This window comes from Sycon ciliatum, chromosome 2 (genome assembly GCF_964019385.1).
Source record: "Sycon ciliatum chromosome 2, ocSycCili1.1, whole genome shotgun sequence".
Lineage (NCBI taxonomy): Eukaryota > Metazoa > Porifera > Calcarea > Leucosolenida > Sycettidae > Sycon > Sycon ciliatum.
Genome location: NC_088644.1, coordinates 14,921,468 through 14,944,757, shown reverse-complemented (window position 1 = coordinate 14,944,757; position 23,290 = coordinate 14,921,468). Strand labels below are relative to the sequence as shown.

The window sequence follows — 23,290 nt, the reverse complement described above, 5'->3', positions numbered from 1 at the left end:
GTATTTGTTTGCTCTTGATGAAAATATGACATCGCCTATGAATATTAGTATATGGCATGGCTCATATTATGGCTGGCAGCATGGCTTTACAATTTTGACAAATATATTAATTTTGGGACTATCAGACTTCCCAAAGCATTGAACCCAAAACCTGACGGAAAGAAAACCGGTGACAAGCTCTGCTGAGCTTCAGTGAGTCAAATAGCCATGTAGAGTCTCTCACTGGCTGAATGTGTATACCTCTACCTATTGTCATGTACAGGAAATTCCTCCTACTGTAAAAGCTATTCTCCCATCCAGAATGGCAACGTTAACTGTTCTGGCCGGCGAATCCATGACATCTGTCAGTATCAATGTGATTCTGGATATGTAAAGGAGCGCCATTCTTCCATTCGCTGCATACCGGGCACCGAGGTCGATGGTAGATGGTCGGAACGAGGATCATGCAGCCGTAAGTACTCTGTGCATTCTTGAGATAAAGCATTGATGAGAAGTGTGGGGAGTTGAGATAAAGAGCACTTAACATGTTGGCTGGGTGATGGGGATTTCCCATATTTCGGGCTTTCACACGTGTATTGGTGAGTTGTGCAGATCATATAGATCCTCCAAGTCAATCAGTGCACGCTGTTGTGTTGCAGACACTGGTTTATGCAAGTACATAATTATGATTGGGTTTCACAGATGTCGAAACATGAATGCATATGCTTTGAAGTACTGTCACACTCATTTCTTTAATCTTGACGTTATGCTGCATTTACTTCTATAGCAAGGAAAGAATTATACCAATAGTATCCATGGTCAGGGCATTGCTTGTCGTATTTCTCATCATTAAAAAAAACAGGCTTGTAGCCCCAGGTCCATTTGGAGTGGTCCCCGGCTATGTAGTTCCTGCAGCATGCCTGGCACCAGCCCACATTGCACCAAACTTGGCAGAGTCACTTGGTTGCTGAGAAAGTCACGGATCAGTCTACCTACACCCCTGCAACCTATCCTATACCTACACCCCTGCAACCTATCCTATACCTACACCCCTGCAACCTATCCTATACCTACACCCCTGCAACCAGTTACCTATCCTATACCTACGCCCCTGCAACCTATCCTATACCTACACCCCTGCAACCTATCCTATTGGATCGGACTGGGACCACTTATGCTCGTGTGTCACTTGCTCTGCATGCTCCAGGCTTCTTCCTCCACCTTTGCTTGTTTTACCTGTTCAGTATTTCTACTGAGTCTCTGTGACGGGAATGGTCTTAGAGACTGCTTCTCCCATTCCCGTTGGCCTTCCAATCACATAATGACTTACACTCTTCCTGCATGCTCTGTATGGTGATCCCGAATTACTTATTATTATTCATGCATAATGGACAACTATTTCTCTACACACATCCTTATTCTGCCTCCCATACCGTACTCTGAACACAGCAGGGAGTCGGATATGACTCCCTGCATTTATTCCGAAATATGAAGCTGGCTACGACGAGAGTTTCCCCTCAGCTCTTGGTTAGTGGCCAGGCACAAGGGGTACATGGATACAGCTAATGGGGTCGTTCTCGGCACTTGTGCCAGTGGTTGTGAGACTTATCCACTCACCCCCACCGTTAGGCGCTGCATCTGTCGCTAGGATTTACCGGGTGTTAGCGGCCGTCGTGAGTTCCCTTCGGGAACGGACACGATAATTTACTTACTTACTTACTCTTGGTTAGTCCAGAAGGAGTGAGTTCGATTTGTTGTGTCGACTGGAGCTGCTAGTAATTTAGTATGCTTACTGTTACAGTCTCTCTCCTCTTTGCCGCGTCCAATCGTAGCAGTATGGGTTGTAGAGACAGAAGCTATCGTAGCAGTATGGGTTGTAGAGACAGAAGCTATCGTAGCAGTATGGGTTGTAGAGACAGAAGCTATCGTAGCAGTATGGGTTGTAGAGACAGAAGCTATCGTAGCAGTATGGGTTGTAGAGACAGAAGCTATTGCACACCCCATGCATGTGCTTTGTTCAGTATGGTGCCGTGGTTGAGGTATGGTGGCGTGGTTGAGGTATGGTGCCGTGGTTGAGGTATGGTGCCGTGGTTGAGGTATGGTGGCGTGGTTGAGGTATGGTGGCGTGGTTGAGGTATGGTGCCGTGGTTGAGGTATGGTGCCGTGGTTGAGGTATGGTGCCGTGGTTGAGGTATGGTGCCGTGGTTGAGGTATGGTGCCGTGGTTGAGGTATGGTGCCGTGGTTGAGGTATGGTGGCGTGGTTGAGGTATGGTGGCGTGGTTGAGGTATGGTGCCGTGGTTGAGGTATGGTGCCGTGGTTGAGGTATGGTGCCGTGGTTGAGGTATGGTGCCGTGGTTGAGGTATGGTGCCGTGGTTGAGGTATGGTGCCGTGGTTGAGGTATGGTGCCGTGGTTGAGGTATGGTGCCGTGGTTGAGGTATGGTGCCGTGGTTGAGGTATGGTGCCGTGGTTGAGGTATGGTGCCGTGGTTGAGGTATGGTGCCGTGGTTGAGGTATGGTGCCGTGGTTGAGGTATGGTGCCGTGGTTGAGGTATGGTGCCGTGGTTGAGGTATGGTGCCGTGGTTGAGGTATGGTGCCGTGGTTGAGGTATGGTGCCGTGGTTGAGGTATGGTGCCGTGGTTGAGGTATGGTGCCGTGGTTGAGGTATGGTGCCGTGGTTGAAGTATGGTGCCGTGGTTGAGGTATGGTGCCGTGGTTGAGGTATGGTGCAGTGGTTGAGGTATGGTGCCGTGGTTGAGGTATAGTGCTGTGGTTGAGGTATGGTGCCGTGGTTGAGGTATGGTGCCGTGGTTGAGCTCTAAAGCGTGACATTCAAGGGGAGGCTCTCAATCATTCAGTGTCCCGACTAGGTTCTTCAAGACGGTAGCATGTGTTACAGTCTGTCCAACCTTGCCACGTTCCAAAGCAGGACACCCTTATATAATGTATACAAAGGCAATTGTCTCCCATGTAAATGTACACAAATGTATTGGTCCAAAGTAGGACAGTTGGACAGCCTGGTGTTATGCGATTTGTGTGGGTTGGCAAAAGTGCAGTGTGGCGTGATGGGTGAACACGCCCAAGTCTGCTCTCAAACTTATTTCAAAAGAATACATGTGCCACTATTCTACGTGCCTTGATTCAGCAATCAACCACTACTGTGAGATTACGCAGATCCATGCACCACTCTATGGCCGCATAGAAGCAAACTCCACCCAGCTGAATGACATGGCATACTTCCAATGTGTGGACGGGTATGATATAAATGTCACGGCCGAGCCTGTGAAATGCATAGTGTTGAATCAAACCCATGGTCAATGGTCAGACTACACCACTCCAGAGTGCTTTCGTTAGTCATTATTCAATGAATGTCCACTTCATCTTGTTTAAAGTCCATTCTTATGTCTTTCTTCAATATTCGGAAGCACCGCTGCAGCCAATAAATCACGTCTTTAAAGTTTCACCACCACCACCGCAGCCGCCGCCGCCGCCACCACCACCACAGCCGTACACTGCAATTTCAGTTGTAATGCTCTCCAATGTTTTTCCCTTGGAAGTTCATCAGGGAGTATTTCAGTGTATTTGTATTTTTTTATTGTTTTGTAGTATGATCATATTGCCATTACTTGGCTCAAGTCCTTTCACATACAAATATACCATGAACTGTAAACATTAGCAGGGAACTTGGGGAAATGCTGGCCTTTTTTACTTTCCTGGCAGCGTTTTGAGAAAAAGTGAATTCAGTGACTCAACATCCATGCAATGTCAACAGCACTATTGCTACTGACTAGCATTTACTAGACAAAAATCTGCAATAGTCATGAGATTCTTCCCTCTCTTGTGATTGTGGCTGGTCCCGGATTGGTTTGCCATGGATGGGTGTTCTCACTCACAAAGTGACTCGCATGTACACATGTCAATGCTGTGTCTGTTCTAGTTCCGGCATCGATTGCCATTCCACAACAGAATGTTACTGCAACTATCTCCACCCATGTTACTCTAAGATGCCAGGTTGTCGGCACGAATATCACCCTCTCATGGCAGAGAACCGAGAGTAGTGAGCACTCGTGGGATGAGTTAGGCTACCAAATCACCAACAAGAGTAATATACATCACAATATGACAGATTCTCAGCTGGAAATCAGCAGTGTCCGCAGAGCTGATGGAGGTACATACACCTGCAGTGCTTGGAATCCCATTAGCAGAGCACAAAAGAGCATCACACTCATTGTTCAAGGTAAGGTTGAAACTGTGTAGGGCTGGTACTGAAGTTTGTGATGCAGCGCACGACCTGATCAGTTTGCTACAGTATCCAGTGAAGTCACTGCAGTCAGACGTTGCTTAACCGCACACATCCATTTTCCACAAAAAAATCCGGATAGGCGAGGGAACCGGATAATCGAACACACATACTGTATGTGTGCATGGCATATGCTGTAAATCGGTAACCAACGATTTTCTTCCGCATGGCGAGGGATCCGGATAAAAGAGGTCTGACTGTATCACTAAACACACACTCAATACCTGCCTGCTAGATACACACACACACACAATACCTGCCTGCTAGATACACACACACAATACCTGCCTGCTAGATACACACGCACACAATACCTGCCTGCTAGATACACACATGCACAATACCTGCCTGCTAGATACACACACACACACACACACACACACAATACCTGCCTGCTAGATACACACACACGCAATACCTGCCTGCTAGATACACACACACACACACACACACACACACACACACACACACACACACACAATACCTGCCTGCTAGATACACACACACACACACACACAATACCTGCCTGCTAGATACACACACACAATACCTGCCTGCTAGATACACATACACACACAATACCTGCCTGCTAGATACAATTTCGAGGAACTGCTTCGGTATCTATGCATCTGGAAAAAACAATATCTGTCTTACTCGGCACGCTTTGTGACATTTGCGGCTAGGATAAGAGAACTCTCATATACCAGGTCCCAGGGGTTCCTATTACAGCATGTCAGTATGGTTTCTAGGCAAACCAAACCCATCATGCACAAGCAACGTATCTCTTCCTCAGCCTCATCCAAGCACTATCATCCAATATCCGCCATGTAGTCTATCTCCTGTCTATCTCTTTCCTGTGTTTTCCCCAATAATATAATATCCCTCCGTATCATGTTGTGTCCTACTTGCATCTATAAGTGTTGGAAGTATGGCTGTTACGGTGCTCAACTCATAGACACGTGGATCTGTAGTCAACACAAGAAGAAGCGGAGCTGTGCTATTAGTCTAGTTTGGTGTGCATTTGACACAGCAGGAAAATGGCACCGAGGAGCAAGAAGAGTGGAAAATAAATAGCAATAGCAGCTAGCGTTTTGAAATCTTCGCCATCCCCGAAACGCCTGCCTACATGTGAACAGGTCGGCAAGATGTCAAAACTCCAAAACGCAGAGATGTGACAATCGTCACTTCGTGCAGCAGAGCAAGATGAACAAGTTCAAAAATAGAAGTCGTTCAGGCACTGCAGAGCCCAGACCTCACCTTGGATGATCTCGCCCTTTCCAGCAGCCTTGACTATGTGTCCTTGGTCGCAAAGGAGAAGGCGAGATCTGATCGCGGCAGTCGGGAAGTGCTGGTACGACTATGATATCAGGAAATTTTAAATGCTTGGCGTTGCCTGTGTTTGTTGTGCCGGGGCATCCTCGAGCAAGAACGGAGGCGGTAATGAGTAGATCTACCAGTGCTGGGGGGGGGGGGGGGGCTACCGGGGTCTCCGTCGAGATGTTGGAGAAGGCATTCAGGTAACAGCGAAGACGATCAGGGACGCGGAGAAGCTTCTCCGTGACATACGACATCGCGTCGATCGATCTGCCACTTGGAACAGTATCAGCGGTGATGATTCGAGCAATGGCGACCCAGACTGAGACTGAGACTCTACTCCCTCTAATCAATCTTGTAGATATTGTAGATATGTCAATTGAATGTGTTGAAGTGTTTCTCTCCAACAGATCACTTTTGTTGGGCACAGTATTAAACTCCTTGAAAAGTCATGTCAAAAAGTCACGAAGTTGTTGTTTCCGGAGGAAGTATCTATCTATCTATCCATCCATCCATCCATCCATCCATCCATCCATCCATCCATTCATCCATCCATCCATTCATCCATCTATCTATCTTTTTCGTTCTCTCTCTCTATCTCTATTTTTTTTGATTTTACGATCATTATTGGTTAACAGGTTTAAGTTGCCCAGACCAAGGGCAGCTTGCCAATGGATATAGCACATTGACAGGCCAACACTTTGGTAGTGCGGTAACATATCAATGTCATACAGGCTTCTACTTGCTGGGTTCTACAAGTGGTGTTGTTACTGCACGTTGCATGTCCAACAGAAGGTGGTCTCATGATAAACCCGCTTGTTTGCGTAAGTACAAATTCATTTTGTATTAGGTACAGGTTGGAGTATTTTCCATCCCGAAACCTTTCAGATATGTAGCACAGTCCAAATACGGAATTGCATATGTTGGACTCACTATAAAGTCCATGCACTATATGATGTCCAGCACCCTATATAGAGTCCATTGGTCAAAAAATCCCCTGTGCAGAGTCCAGGAGTCCGCTCAGTTTTGATGAGCTTCATCCAGCCGCGCAATCCCCTATAAGGAGTACACTGTTTCCAGTCCAGGAGTCCAGTTTATCCAGTCTGGAGGAAAAGGAATTGTATGCTACCATGGAGAGTGACGTCCATCTAAACTTTGAACTTACAGTTGCGTATAGTGGATTTCGGACTAATGGACTCTATATAGGGGGTGGACATCATATAGGGGCCAGACGCTCTACTGGGTCCGAAATTTATTATCAAGAGTCCGTAAACAAGAGTATGCGACTGTGATCTCTTTTCTATGGGCCACATGCGCGGCGCGCTGCCTTCATTACATCATTCAGCTGCAGTCCGTGCACTGCGGAAAATCAAACACCGCACTTTCCCTCTGGTTTGAAATGAACTTTTGTATGGAACTGGAGTTCACGAGCCAACATTTAGAGATCGCGTAGGTACTGGAACGAATCGAGTAAAAACGGATGGGCTTGTACGAAAAATTGTGGGTTTGGGTGCATGCTTTCGGAGCGTGATGGAGACAAGTTACGTAACGAAGGCAGCGCGCCGCGCACTGACCCATAACCATGTTTGCATACTCTTTTTTATGCACTCTTGATATTATGTGTTGAGCAGAGGTGCTACTCATGCAACAGAGGCATACCCTATGATCAGTACTAATCAACTTCCAACCATGCTTTTTTTAAATCCACACAATCCGTAATCTAAGATGTAGGGATTTGTTTCCGGGTATCGAATCACACTTTTCCACTGCATTCCTCTTTTCAAAAGTCACCCGTACATACAGACACAACACTTCCTCAGAACGGTGCAGCAACCTGGATGCAGTCTTAATGCACCTTGTGTTTCTCTGTGCTTCTCTGTGGAACAGCCCGAACATGCCCTAACCCAGGCAGTCCAACATCTGGTAGCTCCTCTGTTCGAATGGGAATACAGCGTGCCAGTCTGACACACTACCTGTACAACGACACTGTCACATGGACATGTGATATCGGCTATTCTACTACTGAACCTACTACTGCTGTGTGTCAGGCTAGTGGAGGATGGAGTAACAACCATCCAGACTGCAAACGTATGTCTTCTTTTCTTCTTCTTTTTTACAAGATAGCCAGAAACCATCATGGTGCAAACGCCGGCAAAAATAGACACAGAAATGCACATAGCGATGGCAGCCGAAGCAGTGGAGGCAGTGTGCTTGGCAGAATTGCTTGTCACGGCTGGCAGCTGTAGGCAGATCTGGCACCGATGAAGTAATGGGGGGGGGGGGGGTATGCTGTCCCTGATGGGGCGACCAAACATGGGTGTTGCGGGTGCCTCGTCTGTGATGTCTCGCAGATGGACGGGTACACGGGATGGAGGATGGGCAACGGGTGCGGTGTAAGGCTGGATGGAAGTGTGAGCCTGGACATCCTGGATGCAGCCGAGACCGTGGGAACGGGAGTCGATGCGGCTTAGAATTGCAGCAGTTTCAGCCGTGGGTGCATCTAGTGCGGTGTCTGAGGTAGCATAGGCGTGATAATTGGCTGGGCCGATGTGCAGCAATCCGAGGCGAGGGGCTGAGTCACGGCCGAGCAGCGTAAAGTACCGTGGAAGATGGACAATGGCAAATGTGCAGCTGAGGCTGTGCTGGCCATGTGCCACGGGTAGGTGAACATGATCGGCAAGTGGCAGGGGAGCAGACGCGTCAAATGCATAGATTTTGGCGGCGGCTGGTGTGATCTGCTCGGCAGGTGCAATGCGGATGAGGTCGGCACGCATCATGATGTTGGCAGATGCAGTAGTAGGAGCAACTCTGTGCCATTGATCGTGGCGTTGACATGAGCACTGGTGGCCGCAGCATCACGGGAGTAATTTACGTAGGCCCGTCAGTCAGGTAGGAGATGAGGTGCCTGTGAGGGGTAAAATGGGTCCTGTAGGTTGGCTGCTGTGCCAGTACTAGTATGTGCAGTGTTAGGAGCATCAGCTGAAGTGTAGCTGGTGTCCATGCTGTAAGACTGAGAGTACAGTGGGTCTGACATCATGTGTACTGAAGATGGGCTACTCTGCGTGGACAAGCAAGCTTTGGGCAAGTGGCCCCACTTACCATACTTGGGGCAGCGCTTGCAACGTGCAACATCACAGGACCGGTGGCCTTGCTCCCCACAATGGTAGCAGCGCGATGTGTTGAAATCCTGCTGGCCTGGGACGCGAGTACGAGTGTCGGCTGGGGCAGGTGGCTGGTTGTACCACTGATTTCGCAGCTGGAGGTAGCGAAGATTGCATTGGTCGACGTGATGGACCTGAAGCAGTAGCAGCAGGCGGCTGTGTCCTGTCGTGGAACCTTGGCTGATGACGAAGGGCATTGATGGAGTCTTGCGTGCGCCGGAACGCCGTCGTCTGCTCTACTAATGCTTCGAAGGCTCTGGCTGCCCTGAGCACTTTGTCGAGGTCAAGAGACACAGTCTCCAGCAGCTTCCTGCGGAGCAGATCGGACGTGCATCCGGCCACAATTTGATCGCAAAGGGCGTCTTTCTGCTGGGCATCGTCAGCAAAGCTGCAGGTCTGTGCCGATGCCAGCAAACGAGCATAAAACGTATCGTATGTTTCGCCAGGCTGCTGAGTGACCTGACGAAAATGGAAGCGGGCAATGCTGGGGCTCTGCTTGGACTGAATATAGTCAGCGACGGCGGATATGAGGCCGTCGAGATCGTTGCCAGTGTTGGCTAATGTAGGGACGAGCTGCTGAATGTCCTTGCCGGCCCCATACTGGTAGGTGTTCCTCTCACGAGTGGCGTCCGAGATGCCGACCTCAGCGACAAAGAGTCGGAATCTCCATTCCCATGCAGGAAAACGGGCGGCACCGTCATAGAGACTGCTGTATCGGGAATGGCTCCGGAGGCAGTAGTGGCAGTAGGGACATGGCGAGGATTAGGCGTTCGCTTACAGCGCCAATGTAATGTTGTTCTCTTGCTTTTTCAAACAACTGACTCGGAGCTCCGGAAAGCTCTGTAATATGATGGCGACATAATGTAATGGTTTGCGTGCATGAGTACACAGTCGGTGCGCACCGACTGTCAGTACAGGCGTGGGAAGTGGCATATGTAAATGGATAGGAGTACAAACAGTGCCGGGTACATACATGTATATGTGAACACTACAATTGGGTGGAATTAACATCCACAAGCTGCTGGGCGATGTCATTGCCATACATTTTTTTTAATTTACAAGACTGAACTTTGCCATTACAATTAGGTGATAAATTTAGCGAAGAAATTATATATATTTCCATTACCCAGCCACCTTTGCGTAAACAAAAGAAGAATGTAATATCTCTCAAGTTCAACTTACTGACACCCCTGATCCCACTAGTTAATGTAGCATCCATTTGGTGTTTGTCTTTACACAGCGTGTGTGTGTTTAGTTCCTCTTGTCTCACTTCTCACCTTCTCTTTCTCTTTTTTCCTCTTTCTTATCACCCCTTGTGCATGTGTCCCATGTGGCGCAGTGGTATGTGCAGCGATTTCCAATCGATAGGTTGCGGTTTCGATTCCCGACGATTATGGTCACACACGCCTTTCTTCTCTTTCTCAGACTCTTCCTGACTTTTCTTTCATTCTCCTGGGTGGTTACCAACAGCCAGTGCATGCCGGAGTATGTGGTGTTATGTTTGTGCGGGAAAAAAATGAAAAAGACCAAAAAAGGGATTCACGGGCCAGAAAAAGTCACTTCGAATAGCTGTATGGTGTAGACCAGGCTGAATAGTGACGGTCAATTCTTCAGCCTTGCAAGCTGTTGAATGATGCAATCCCAGCACAAGCTGCTATCATCGCCTCCGGCGATGGGCGTCAAAGAGGTGCATAAATTCTTTGCTACATTTATCACCTAGTTGTAATGGGTACCACCCTTGTGATGCTACTTATCCTTATGTTTCATTGGTTCTGATTGCTTGTATTTCATTTGAAGAGAATTCCCGAAAACTGGTCATGAATTTCGGAGTGGCCCAATGTGTTTATAAGCACACTGCTGGGTAGATCCAAGTATCAGTTGTCTGATGATTGCCTAGCGGCATGAAACTCAGAGTTACAACGAACCTGAATGTCCTCCGCTGAGTTTGCTATGTTCTAAGCTCTGTCTCTGATATTTAGCACTCTCTGCAGCTCGGGGATCACTTGATTTATCTATCTATCTATCCATCCATCCATATATCCATCCATATATCCATCCATCCATCCATCCATCTATCTATTAGTGCCCAGATGGTGAGGCAAGGACATTATTCAATGGAAACAATGAAAACGATGGGGCACAAATTATGCGTTAGAGTCCACCAACTATACCAGGTTTTGAACAGTCAGACGTGCACAAGGTAACACCAGACTGACAAGGAGTACTGAGACATTCTCACTTCCTTGCCGTGGAATGTCTCAGTACTCCTTGTCAGTCTGGTGTTGTTGTATACATTGCATGCATCATAGGAGTAATGTGTCATATCATGTTTCTCATGCTATTCATCCTTGCTCACGCTAGACTAGACGTCTGCGTAGGGACGGCTTGCCGGTGTGCTGCATGCATTCATTGCTAGTTCCATGCATAGTTCTATGCCCTACTGTGGCGGGAAGGTCATCCCGTGCAGCCGCGATGACCAGCTGCGCTACAGAGGTTCAGTTCCGGCAAACATGCGTGCGGATTTGCATTTTGCTGCTTGGTTTTTGATGTATTTGTAGTTAGTGCAAGGAAAGAGCTTGCTGGTGCAGTTGTTGTTTTGGTTTTGGTTTTGAGTTTAGTTTGCTCTTTGTTGTTACCTGGTTTGAACGATCGCCTTTTGTGGAATCGTTACGCTCATTGTGGTACAATAATACAGTCTTCAGAAATATCGAATACAGGTGTTACCTTGTGCACGTCTGACTGTTCAAAACCTGGTATAGTTGGTGGACTCTAACGCATAACTTGTGCCCCACCATTTTCCTTGTTTCTATCTATCTATATTTTTCTTTCTTTCTTTCTCTCTCTCGATCTCTTTCCCTACTTTTCCGTTTTATGATAATTATTGGTGTACAGATATAAGTTGCCAAGACCAAGGGCAGCTTGCCAATGGAGATAGCACATCGACAGGCCAACAATTTGGTAGTACAGTTACATATCAATGTCATACAGGCTTCTACTTGCTGGGTTCTACAAGTGGTGTTGTTACTGCACGTTGCATGTCCAACAAAAGGTGGTCTCATGATAAACCCACTTGTTTACGTAAGTTCAAAATCATTATCTGCCGGTGTATAGTTCTTGCTAATAGTAGCTCGCTTTTTCATCAGCTCTTGTAATTTGGTTATTTTCAAGACGATCATTTTTTTGTGGCGTCAGGGGGTGATAGCCCTCGTCTTCTGGGATGCTGGCATGGGTAAGCGGTGCAGCCCCAGGAACTCTTCAAAGGTGAGGCAATGTTGGCTTGATGGAGTTTTGTTCATAGCTTGGTCATGTACGCTGTAGCGTGGTTCGTTTGTAGACCCATAAATTATTTGATTTTTCGACAATTTTCGAGGGGTATGCCAATTTCAAGGTTCCCTTCAGAATTTTTCATGGGCTTGGCGCGGTCGATCTACACCCTAAAGGAAACCAACTTGCAAAATTTCAGTGAAATCGGAGAGATTGACATTCACACAGTGTCTAGTATTCTCAGACATGCTCTCTTAAGCAGATGTGCTACTCATGCAACAGAGGCATACTCTATGATCAGTCCTAATCAACTTGCAACCAAAGCTCTTTTTTTATCCACACAATCCGTAATCTAAGACGTAGGCAGTTTGTTTTCGGTTATTGAATCGCATTTATCCACCATAACATTGTTATTCCTCTTTTCAAAAGACACCCATACATACTGACACAGCACTTCCTCATAACCGTGAAGCAACCTGGATGCAGTTTTGAATGCACCTCGTGTTTCTCTGTGCTTCTCTGTGAAACAGCCAGGGCATGTCATAATCCAGGCAGACCTACATTTGGTGACTTCTCTGTTCAAATGGGAATACAGCGTGCCCATCTGACACCATACCTGTACAACGACACAGTCACATGGACATGTGATATTGGCTATGCTACTACTCAACCTACTACTGCTGTGTGTCAGGCTAATCAAACATGGAGTAACAACCGCCCAGGCTGCCAAAGTATGTAAACACAGTGAAGGGATGTGTACGCTTCTCGTTGGCTGCTTTTTTGCAATAAGGCTGCCCACAGCCAACCCTGCAATAGTTATGGCAGATGTGAGGTAGTTATGGCAGATGTGAGGTAGTTACGGCAGATGTGAGGCAGTTATGGCAGATGTGAGGTAGTTATGGCAGATGTGAGGTAGTCATGGCAGATGTGAGGTACAGTGCATTTCAAAACTATAGACGCGTAGGGTTTTTGAAATATTTCAAATTTGGCTGGAACTTTTTGAGAATAGTTTTCGGAATATTGCTCAGGACCGCTCCACAATTACTCTCATATAGTTTCTAAACGATTGGATAACAGACGCCCAATTTGGAAAAAATTATGCACAAAGTGATCCCAGATTTTATGTGGTATAGATGCTGGCATAACGGTTTTTGCCTAGGTACGCGTCTATAGTTTTGAAATGGACTGTAGTTAGGGCAGATGTGAGGTAGTTATGGCAGATGTGAGGTAGTTATGGCAGATGTGAGGTAGTTATGGCAGATGTGAGGTGTGAGAAAGAATCATGTTTTATACAGATGTCATTTTGATCATTTCTACTGTAGTACATGAGTAGTATAGGGTATAGTATAGGGTATAGAGTAGTATAGCACATGCACAAAAGATGATGGAAGTCTGGCTAGCTAATGGGGATTCTCACTCACGGGAAACCTGAGGCCACGTGACAAGGTCAAAGTTCAGGCCGTCAGGCAACCGAGTGTGGCCATTCACACCCGGGGTTTTCCCTTGGCTGCATGTTTGGCCATGAATTTGTGGCCGGGAAAAATTAAAATATATAATCTGTCCTGCATTTTTGTAGCACAGTCCGTATTGTGTTTTGCATTTGCCATGCGCAATTTTCCGCATGGGCACTGTTTGAAAATGCAGGTTGCAATGCACTCATACAACTAGGGTTCAGAGTTCTCGCCAAATACAAAATCTACGCACATGCGTCGTATAGCCGTGGGATTTCCCCTTGACAAACGTCCTGAGGCCCATGGTCACGGCTTTGCCAATTTTACCCGAGAGGTTCACCCTTTCCCCAGTATCATGGTTTCCATAACAACTTTCCCAAAACTGTGGTTTTATCCGTGTGTGTGAATCCCCTATAAGGGCCGGATTTACACAGTAAAAACAGTTATCCTTAATCTTGTGAGGGTGTAGTATAATGTGTCCTTCTTAAACTCAAGTAACCGTGACTGGATGCCTCGGTCCTGTTGCACAAAGACACATACCCATGCACATACACACATGCACGCACGCACACAAACACACACACACACACACACACACACACACACGCCCGTACCTTGGACCTTGGACGCCCATCGCTGGTGCGATGATAGCGTGCGAGCTGAGCAATATGGGGAGTGGCGCTTCAAGTCACCCGCCCGGCGAAATGTTCGTCCACACCGGCATGCACAGAAAACTCTTCGCTGGCTCTGGCGGAGGAGGACGAGGACGACGAGACAACTTCCTCCACTCTCCCCTGTCTTGTGCCACATCATACCAGTCACCTTCCGGGATCCCCGCCACGGCCAGATCAGATCTAGCAACATCACGCCATCTCTTCCTGGGGCCATGACTGGGGCACCGCGACGGAAGCTCCCCGAAGAGGACCTGCTTGGGGAGACGGGTGGAATCCATCCCGGCAATATGACGAAGCTGGCGAAGACGATGGCACCGCAGAAGCTCACCAATGTCTCCTGGGAGTCCGACACGCTTTGCAATCTCCTCTCTGGTGAGCCTGTTCTGCCACTGCGTCGAGCGAGATACATCGAGGATGGCACGGCTGCATGTATGATGGAAGACGTTCAGGCACCGCAGGTGTGTCGCATTCAGTGCCCAGGTTTCGGTACTGTAAAACAGAGTGGTGAGTACAATGGCCTTATACACCAGTCTCTTCGTGTGTATATGTTGGGACTTGCAGTGGAATATTGGCATCTGCAAGGAGTCAAAGACGCATGACGCCTTAGCCAGCCGCACTGCTACCTCGCCATCCAGTGAACCATTATCATTCAGAGAACCACCGAGGTAGGTAAAACTTGCCACCTGATCAATAACATCACCAGACTCCAGATGAATGCCACACTGAGCAGAGTCATCACCTAAGGCCATCGCCTTCATCTTGGAAGTGCTCACGGTCAAACCCCAACGCGCAGTGCAGCTGACGAACTCCCTCGCCATGATGTCAATCTCAAGCCGAGACAGTGCGTAAAGTGCTGCATCATCTGCAAACTGTGACTCCGTTACCTCGGTCTACAGCAGTTTCGACTTAGCCGACCGATCGCCAACAAGCTTCCGTCCGATGCGGTAGCGCAGAGTCACACCAGGCACAGTTGATTGGGAGCGCCACGAGGCAACAACCGTGGCAAAGTAGATATTGAACAGAGTAGGTGCCAGGGTACAGCCCTTCCGGAGACCATTGGCCACAAAGATGGCATCTGTTAGCCCACCAGCAACGCGAACCCTGGCCTCCATGCCATCGTGGAGACTCCGGATTAAGCCGAGCACATGCTGCGGCACACCAGCTCTCTCCAAGACCAGCCACAATGCATGGCGGGGAATAGAGTCATACGCCTTTCTAAGGTCGACAAAAAGGACGTACAGCTGCGAGGTATGCTTAATGGATTTCTCCAAAAGCTGACGAGCCACAAACATCATATCCACGCAACCACGGCCCTTCCGACACCCACACTGCGACTCTGGCAAGATGTCCTCCGCCAGCTTCATTAGGCGATCCTGGAGGACACGAGCAAACAACTTCCCAACAACGTCCAGGAGACTGATGCCGCACCAATTGTCACATCGATGGAGGTCTCCTTTCTTAGGAATCGTGACAATCTCCGCATCACGCCACTCAGGAGGCACCGAACCGCTCAATCACACCGCCCGGACAAGATTGGATATACGCTGATGCAAGTCTTCCCCACCGTAGCGAAGGAACTCTGGAGCGATCTTAGACTCCCCTGGAGCTGTACACAGGTTCAGCCTCCGCATTGCACGCATCACCTCATCGAAATCCGGAGGGAGATCCAGGCTCACACGCGACTCCTCAATATGCATACTCTGTAACACAGTGACATGATCAACATTACTACAAGTAGCAACAGTGAACAGCAGTGAACACCTGCGCAAAGTGGTGACTCCAGCAATCCCTGAGACCACCAGGGCTGGACGTTAAAACACCTTCTTGATTGTACACTGCTGACATGATGGTAACCAGTCGTCTCCCAGAATGTACCCCCTGCAGTTTCCTGATGGATTTTCAGCGCGTGCAACCATCCTTTTGCGTGTTCTTTGCGTCGGTAGCGACCTCCGCAATCCAACTCTCCTTCGCCAGACGAATCTCTCGGCTGACTGACCTCTGGGCAGCCCTGAAGTCCCTTCGCATCGAGGCATTATCGTTCACAAGCATCCGTTCATGCATCATCCGCTCCTCCTCAATCAAGGGCTCCAAGATTGACTGGCTCTCCAGAAACCAGTAAGGTTGTCTGCGTTTGTCGTGGCCCGGCACCCTAGACGCAACACCTTGAATATCAGTACATGCAACGTCCCAGGCCTCCTTGACATTGCTATTCTCATCTACGCTCGCAGGCATTCTCCATCTCCTTACGAAACGGCTCTCAGAAGTCACTGCTCTGCAGCCTATGCACAGCATAGGGCTTCCTCCGCTTGTTGGACTGTGTCTTAGGCAGGACGAAATTGAGTGCAAGTCTGGTGCGAACCAAGAAATGATCCGTCCAACACAGCCCCCGGCGCATGACGCTCACATCCCGGCAATAACCTGATAACAACGCCGCTGGCGTGGTGCATGGCCAGAGCGCATCACAATGTTATCTATCAAATGTTCGTTCCGAGTTGCTGGGTGTACCCACAGGCGCTATAGGCGCGTACGCAAGGGGGGTTTCCCGTTGCCCGAACCCCCCCCCCCCAAATGTTCCAAACGAGCAACGTGTATGGGCATTTTTTTGTAGGGCGCGCGATCGATCTGACAAGAATGCAAAATGTTTCTTCAACAGATCGTAACTCAGTCAAATTTCGCTCAAATTCAACAGTCTAAATATTCAGGTCGAATAGAAAAATCTCAGCTTTCCGTAGAAACAATTCCCGAAGCGCTGCGAGCAATGTTTCTTGAGATAATATAATTTTATCATTTGTAGGGGTGAAACAATTATACCGAGTACTCGAGTACTCGCTCGGTTTTAAAAAAAATAATCGTACTCGGAATAAGTCAGAGTACTAGTTCATACATGGTACATGTGTTTACCACAGAAATCTGCAGTTTCAGGGCAGCAGTGGGCAGATATTGATGTGCAGACTGTGTGGTGAACATTTGTTCACGAGTAGAGAGAGCCCAAATGACCCACCAACCAATATACCCGAGAAAAATGACTGCTACTCGGTTCAATCAGGGTTGTATCATGTGATTTTAAGGCCCTTGGTGTGCAATTTTTAGGATATGAAGAATACTCGAATACTCGAATATTCGATCGGAGAAAATCAGAGTACTCGAACTCGGGATCTCAGTGCCAACTTTCACCCCTAATCATTTGTAAGTTGAGCCGCAAGCTCGGCAATTTCAAAAGCGCGCAGTGCAACTTGAGTATCGAGAATTTGAGACTTTTCGTCACGTTGACTTGCTCAAATTTGCAGGGGCTTCTCTTGTGGTATTCTCAAGTATACACAGCAAAACAACCAAAACTCTGCAATTGAGAAAAACAAAATCGCTGGAGCAGGACGCGTTTGGGCCTTTGGGTCATTTTTCGCACCCTAGCTGCACTCTAGCGCTAGTTATACACGTACAGTGTTCTGGCTATCATGGTCGACCTTTGTTTACCTCATTTTCTTCCCCTCCCGGATACCTTTCTTCTTCCAGGAAGCCCAAAGATATGAAGATTGAGTGAGTAGAACTGAAGTTATAATCCAAGGAACACGAAATTTGAACTTTGAAAATTTTCCTAGGGCTCTTTTCCGAGGGTTTAAAACTCATTGTTTGTGATTCGGTTGGAACCCCCCCCCCCCAGAGGTGACCCTGCGTACGCGCCTGAACCAAGCTCCATGTTTACGTTTCTTCTTCCTGAACCAAGTGTACATGATAGATAGATCATGGAGTGCACAAAACAACAGCAAGTTTTCTCCAGCCTCATTGAAGGATCCAAGGCCATACCGCCCACGCACACGACTCCAGCCATCACCGTCGCCACGCATGTCACCGAAACGAGCGACATCACCAAACACCAGGTCGCATGATGAACCAACACGAGCATTGAAATCCGCTAAGAGTAGCAGAATATCGCCAGAATTGACTGTTATTTTCGACTATCTCGTACACACCACCACCACCACCACAACAACAACAACAACAACAACAACAACAACAACAACAACAGTAGAACTGCAGGGTCGCAGCAACAGCTGCTCCAATTCTTGCACCGCATGTGTATTAATATAACTATGCCTCAGGCATAGAGAAGCATTTAAACATAATTATGGCAGCCTGGTACACATCGCTTTAGCATAACAAAAGGAAAACAACGCAAGACAGTAAGCGATCCCAGCCATGGTACACTGGATACATGAACTTCTGATAGAAATGCGTTCACCACGGCTTAGTGCACTGATTAATGGGAATTGCCGCCAGCGATAATAGTGGAGATGCTGAATAACCCCAAATGGGCCAGTCTAAAGCCAATGTGCTACCTTAATGCACCAGCGCAGCCGACACGGTGCAGGCACACGCACACATACACACGCGCGCGCACGCGCGCGCGCACACACGATCGCGGAAACATGCTCGGCACATACACGCACTACTGCTTACTCAGCCAATAAATCGATATGCACATACATATCTAGCAATGAATATCCAATTGGATGGGTGGGTGGGATTTTCAACTGTACAGCAGCAGTGCAAGAACAAAAAGAACATTATCTTCAGACCAGCATGCACCTTCATGTGCATTTTGCAACTCCGCACTGTGCAGCCAGTGCGTATCGCACTCCCAGCACAGTCCGTGAACTCTGGACTGTGCACTTGCATTTCGAAAAGAACAGCATTTCTTGTTTACTTCGTTGCTCTCATCCAACAAGAAATGAGGCATTGCTCATGACTGACTGTAGGTCACTGAAGAAACGATCCTTGACTACCGAGTCGAGAAAAACGCCACCACCACTGACAGGCCAAACGTCGTTCCCAGGCCAGCGCGTCTCCTGTACACCAGCCACATCGATTTTGAAATGTTGTAGTTCGTTTGCAAGAATATCAAGTTTCCTGTCAACAGGCCTGTCACCGGCCGATGCACGTCCTCTACAAGTCCTCACATCCTCACCATCCTCCACCAGAGAGCAAACATTCCACGTCGCAGCAGTCAGAACGCTCCCTTTCCCGACACTCTTTCTCTTCGCCACCATGTCAAAATTCAAATTCAAAAATATCGCTCCGCTCGCCTTGTGCAGCGTGCTGTTCAAACTCCACCAGGCAACATGCAAGGCTACCTAGTGGGCCACCACAGCCATGGCCTGCTCTACACCACACGGCTCACGGCTGCTTAGGGTGGCTACAACATCCTGAAGAAAGAGCTCACAAAAAGCAAACCTTCCTCTCCGCACTCAACAGCATACACACACACACACACACACACACACACACACACACACACACACACACACACACACACACACTTGTATTTGTACTTGTACTTGTTGCTCACTGCCAAAACTGGTCATGTGGGTCTCCCCGGGAGAGGGGAGAGAGACTCAAAAGGAATCCTGGAAAGATGACTCAGTTGGCTATTGAACCGCCCAACGGCCGACACCTCCTGAAATCCCCAAAACTCTGGGCGGACTTGAAAATGATCCCACTTATGGGCTCACCACACCTCAGTAAGTGGGTGAGGACAAGGTGCAGAAAAAGGATTGACGGCATCAGGGTGTCCGTCCCGGGATTCAACTGCAGTTACCCCTGCCCCCAACGGAGGTAATACTTGCTACTAGTATGGGTGGCTAAATCAGAGTGGATCTGATATAAGCTTCACTAGCACCATTGATTACACAAGAGTTAATCTAGCCAGAAGCAGTCCATGGTTAACAAGTATGTATACTTCGAATAGAAAGTATATGAACCCTGGAACCAACAAAGGTGGCAGGTACAACATTCCACTTTCAAGCAGGCGAGCCCGTTGGCAACAGACCCAACACAATCAGGCATAAGTGTACCCACCAACCGAACTAGCTGACACACACACACACACACACACACACACACACACACATACACACACACACACACCTCAGACCTCAGACCTGCCCATCGCGGAAGCGATGATAGCGAACAGCTATGTTAGACATAGCAACTTGTCGTGTGTGTAGTGCTGGGATTGCACCATTCAACAGCTTGCAAGGCTGAAGAATTGACCGCCACTATTTTTAGCCTGGTATCCACCACACAGCTGATTGAAGTGACTTTTTCTGGCCAGTGAATCCCTATTTTTCATTTTTCCATACACACACACACACACACACACAATTTCAAAATACCAACAGTTTTTAAGGTAGCAGCCTTTTTGCAGGCCTTTTTGCAGGCTTTAACCGCTTTCACTGACTCCACCAAAGTTATGAATATCTGAATCTTTATGATGTATTGCTACATTGTGTTCTCAGTCAAATGTATAACTTGACTGAGGTAAAATCTTCACTAGTTTGAGGGAAAGACACAAACGGGAGAAGTCTGAAGAAAAAATTGACTGTCACCACCAGGACTCGAACCAGGGACCCTCGCTTGTAGCTAGCGATGCTCTAACCACTGAGCTATGAGGTAAAATTAAAACTACATAATCAATGTTCAGTGGTAATGGTATTACAACAAAAATTACGAAAAGCTATGTCCCAGAGTAGAGAGAAGGGTTTAACTTCGTGGCCCAAGTATCGCCCCCAGATTGACTTGACTTGAGGGGATCATTCATGTCATGCTGTTACTCTCTTATCCCAGGTATAACAACTATTCGTCCTCCATCTACAAGGCAGATATCCCCTCAGTTTACGAAGGAACGGAATACGCGCGCTGAATCTACCCCAACGACTGTTCAACTCCCTACAACCTCCTCTCACTTAGATGAGTCTGAAGAGTACTCTTCGGGACTAGGTCAGTCAGCTATAATCGGGATTTCCGCGTCTGTTGGAACTGTGCTAGTTATATCTGCTATATTCTGTTCAGTGTGGTGGACATCCAGAATGTACACCAAACGGTCTTGTTCCGGTGTAAGCTCAGATAAAGAGCATCAATGCAGCAACAAGGCGGGAGAAGGAGATGGCATATACGAAACAGTGATTGGTGAGCGGCTTGATCAGACAGATGTACTAATGACTGTAGAGCAATCAAAAGAGGCTGCCGATCCTATGTACGAGAGCCCAGCTAACATGAGTACTACGAAGACTTCCTGTGTACACACCTCGAATGAGGCCTACGCAACCACATCGGACATGCTCTAATTTCCTGGGGCGAGTCTTATCAATGAGAATTCTACTTTCATGGCAGTAGTGCTAACGTGTCGCATGTGGATCTGTTTCATTGGCTTTCCTTATCTGGTGGAACTCCACGACTGCCAGCTCCAAGCACAACACAATGTGGCAGATCTTAGACAGTGTGGCAGATGCGAGTTGGTGTAACGCTACACCCCCCCCCCCCCCCGCCCCAAATGAAAAAGCTGAGCTACGCATTTTTCAGCCTCTACGTTACGCTCTCACCAGGTCACGAGCTAGTTAAACACCAGGAATTACATGCAGCGAGGACAAATATTCACGTTCTCTTCCGTATCCATAATGACTTGTACCTGGCATTCTATGTTGGATATTAATTGTCTCGGAACATATTGTATCCCTGCATGCATTTCTTGCCATTCCATGGCAGTGAACGAAAGGATCATACTAATGTATGATCCTTTCGTTCACTGCCATGGAATGGTTTCTCACTTGAGCAGCCAATAATCTAGGCAATAACCTATTCATATTAATTTTGATAGCCACTTACCTTTCAGCTTTACCTAATGAGAATTGTGCATAACCTAACCTTTTCAGAATACACTGAGTGTGCAATGTTATGTACTATAATATGGATATGAGCACCACAAAGCATTTGCTTCACTTGTTTCACTAAATCACTTCCAGCAACGGTATCCTTCGCGTTTACATTCGCCTCTTTTACTTTGCACATGATTTACAAGAAATCGCTGAGCTGTGCAATCCTGTTGTCGATCATATAAAACAGCAATCATGCGGGATGGCAAGATCATTGTTCACTGAACTTGGACCATATTATACTGTACTACATTTGTATAATGAGTACTAGTATGTACATTCCATTGTAGTAGTACCGTAAAGTCCGCTGCAAACGCTCACCCCATTTTTGCAAGATCTGCTGGCCTGTACGAACTGATCCCATGCACTGTCACCCCTACTGTAGTACGAAAGTGCATCTCACACCGTAGCGCGAAGAGCGCTTTGCTATGGTAATCTTTGATTGTCCACTTTCCTGGTTTCAAAATCTCTTTGGGCACTAGCTCGTAGTGATTTTATGATGTTGGTTGTTTTATTTCGCAAATCCAAACGGGAGTTTCTTCCGAATAACAAGGTAGCGAAGAACAGAGTATTGCAGGAACCAAAATACACTTCTGGCGGTGTTTCAAGCCATCATTTCCTAATCACACAAAGCGCAAAGGCAAGGGTTTTTCTCGAACACTTCAGAGTTTTCAACAAGTTAAATAGCAGCGACTTTGTATGTGTAGCTTCTGTGACATCCCCCCTGTTCGACTTGCAACTGGTACCGGTCAAGCCGTTGAACAGTGACGCTTTGTCAGAACAATCACCGTTCCGTTCTGAAAGCGCGACATCTTGGGCCTGCAGAAATTTTTAAAAGGATTTGAAAACCAGATGGATTCGAGCCTGTAAACTACCACCCTATCTCCTTTCTTCTTTGCGTATCCAAAGTGTGTGAACGCATCTTCGATGATCACTTATACAGACATGTTTCGCCGTTCCTGAGTCCCGCACAATCTCGGTTTCGTAAAGGCGACTCCACCTCCCTTCAACTGACGCGCATTGTGCAACAGGTATGCCAGCATAGGGATAACAGAGCCCTTGCTGGTATGTGCTTCTTTGACTTGGCGAAGGCATTTGATACCGTCTGGCATCGATGACTTTTGGCAAAGTTCGAGCATTCATTCAGGGTAAGCAAACAGCCACTCTCCTGACTGAAATCGTATCTCTCTGGGCGTTATCAGTACGTAACTGTGCTTGGCACACCCTCGGCTGCAGAGTCAGTATTGTCAGGGGTTCCTCAAGGATCAATTATTGGTCCCCTACTATTTATAATTTACGTAAACGACTTACCTGCAATCTTTCCTGGAACATCTTTGTTTGCTGATGACACGACCCTTCTTACCTCATGGCCTTCCCTCACTGGCCTGAAAAACAACTTCTGTGCTGGCATTCGGATGTCGTCCTGAAGGCTGTTCCCA

General features: G+C 47.6%; 1 protein-coding gene across 1 annotated transcript in view; it reads left to right on the top strand.

The window, feature by feature from the left end:
• The window catches only part of LOC135808883 (sushi, von Willebrand factor type A, EGF and pentraxin domain-containing protein 1-like), a 164,147-nt gene extending 141,976 nt beyond the window's left edge, over positions 1-22,171 (top strand). Inside the window, exons 22-29 of the mRNA XM_065322124.1 lie at positions 263-451; positions 3,127-3,330; positions 3,919-4,218; positions 6,234-6,419; positions 7,483-7,683; positions 11,649-11,834; positions 12,551-12,751; positions 20,767-22,171. Of these exons, the coding sequence (XP_065178196.1) occupies positions 263-451; positions 3,127-3,330; positions 3,919-4,218; positions 6,234-6,419; positions 7,483-7,683; positions 11,649-11,834; positions 12,551-12,751; positions 20,767-21,266 (1,967 nt within the window). The 3' untranslated portion in view covers positions 21,267-22,171. The remainder of the gene's footprint in view (positions 1-262; positions 452-3,126; positions 3,331-3,918; positions 4,219-6,233; positions 6,420-7,482; positions 7,684-11,648; positions 11,835-12,550; positions 12,752-20,766) is intronic.
• Positions 22,172-23,290: the final 1,119 nt, after the last annotated feature.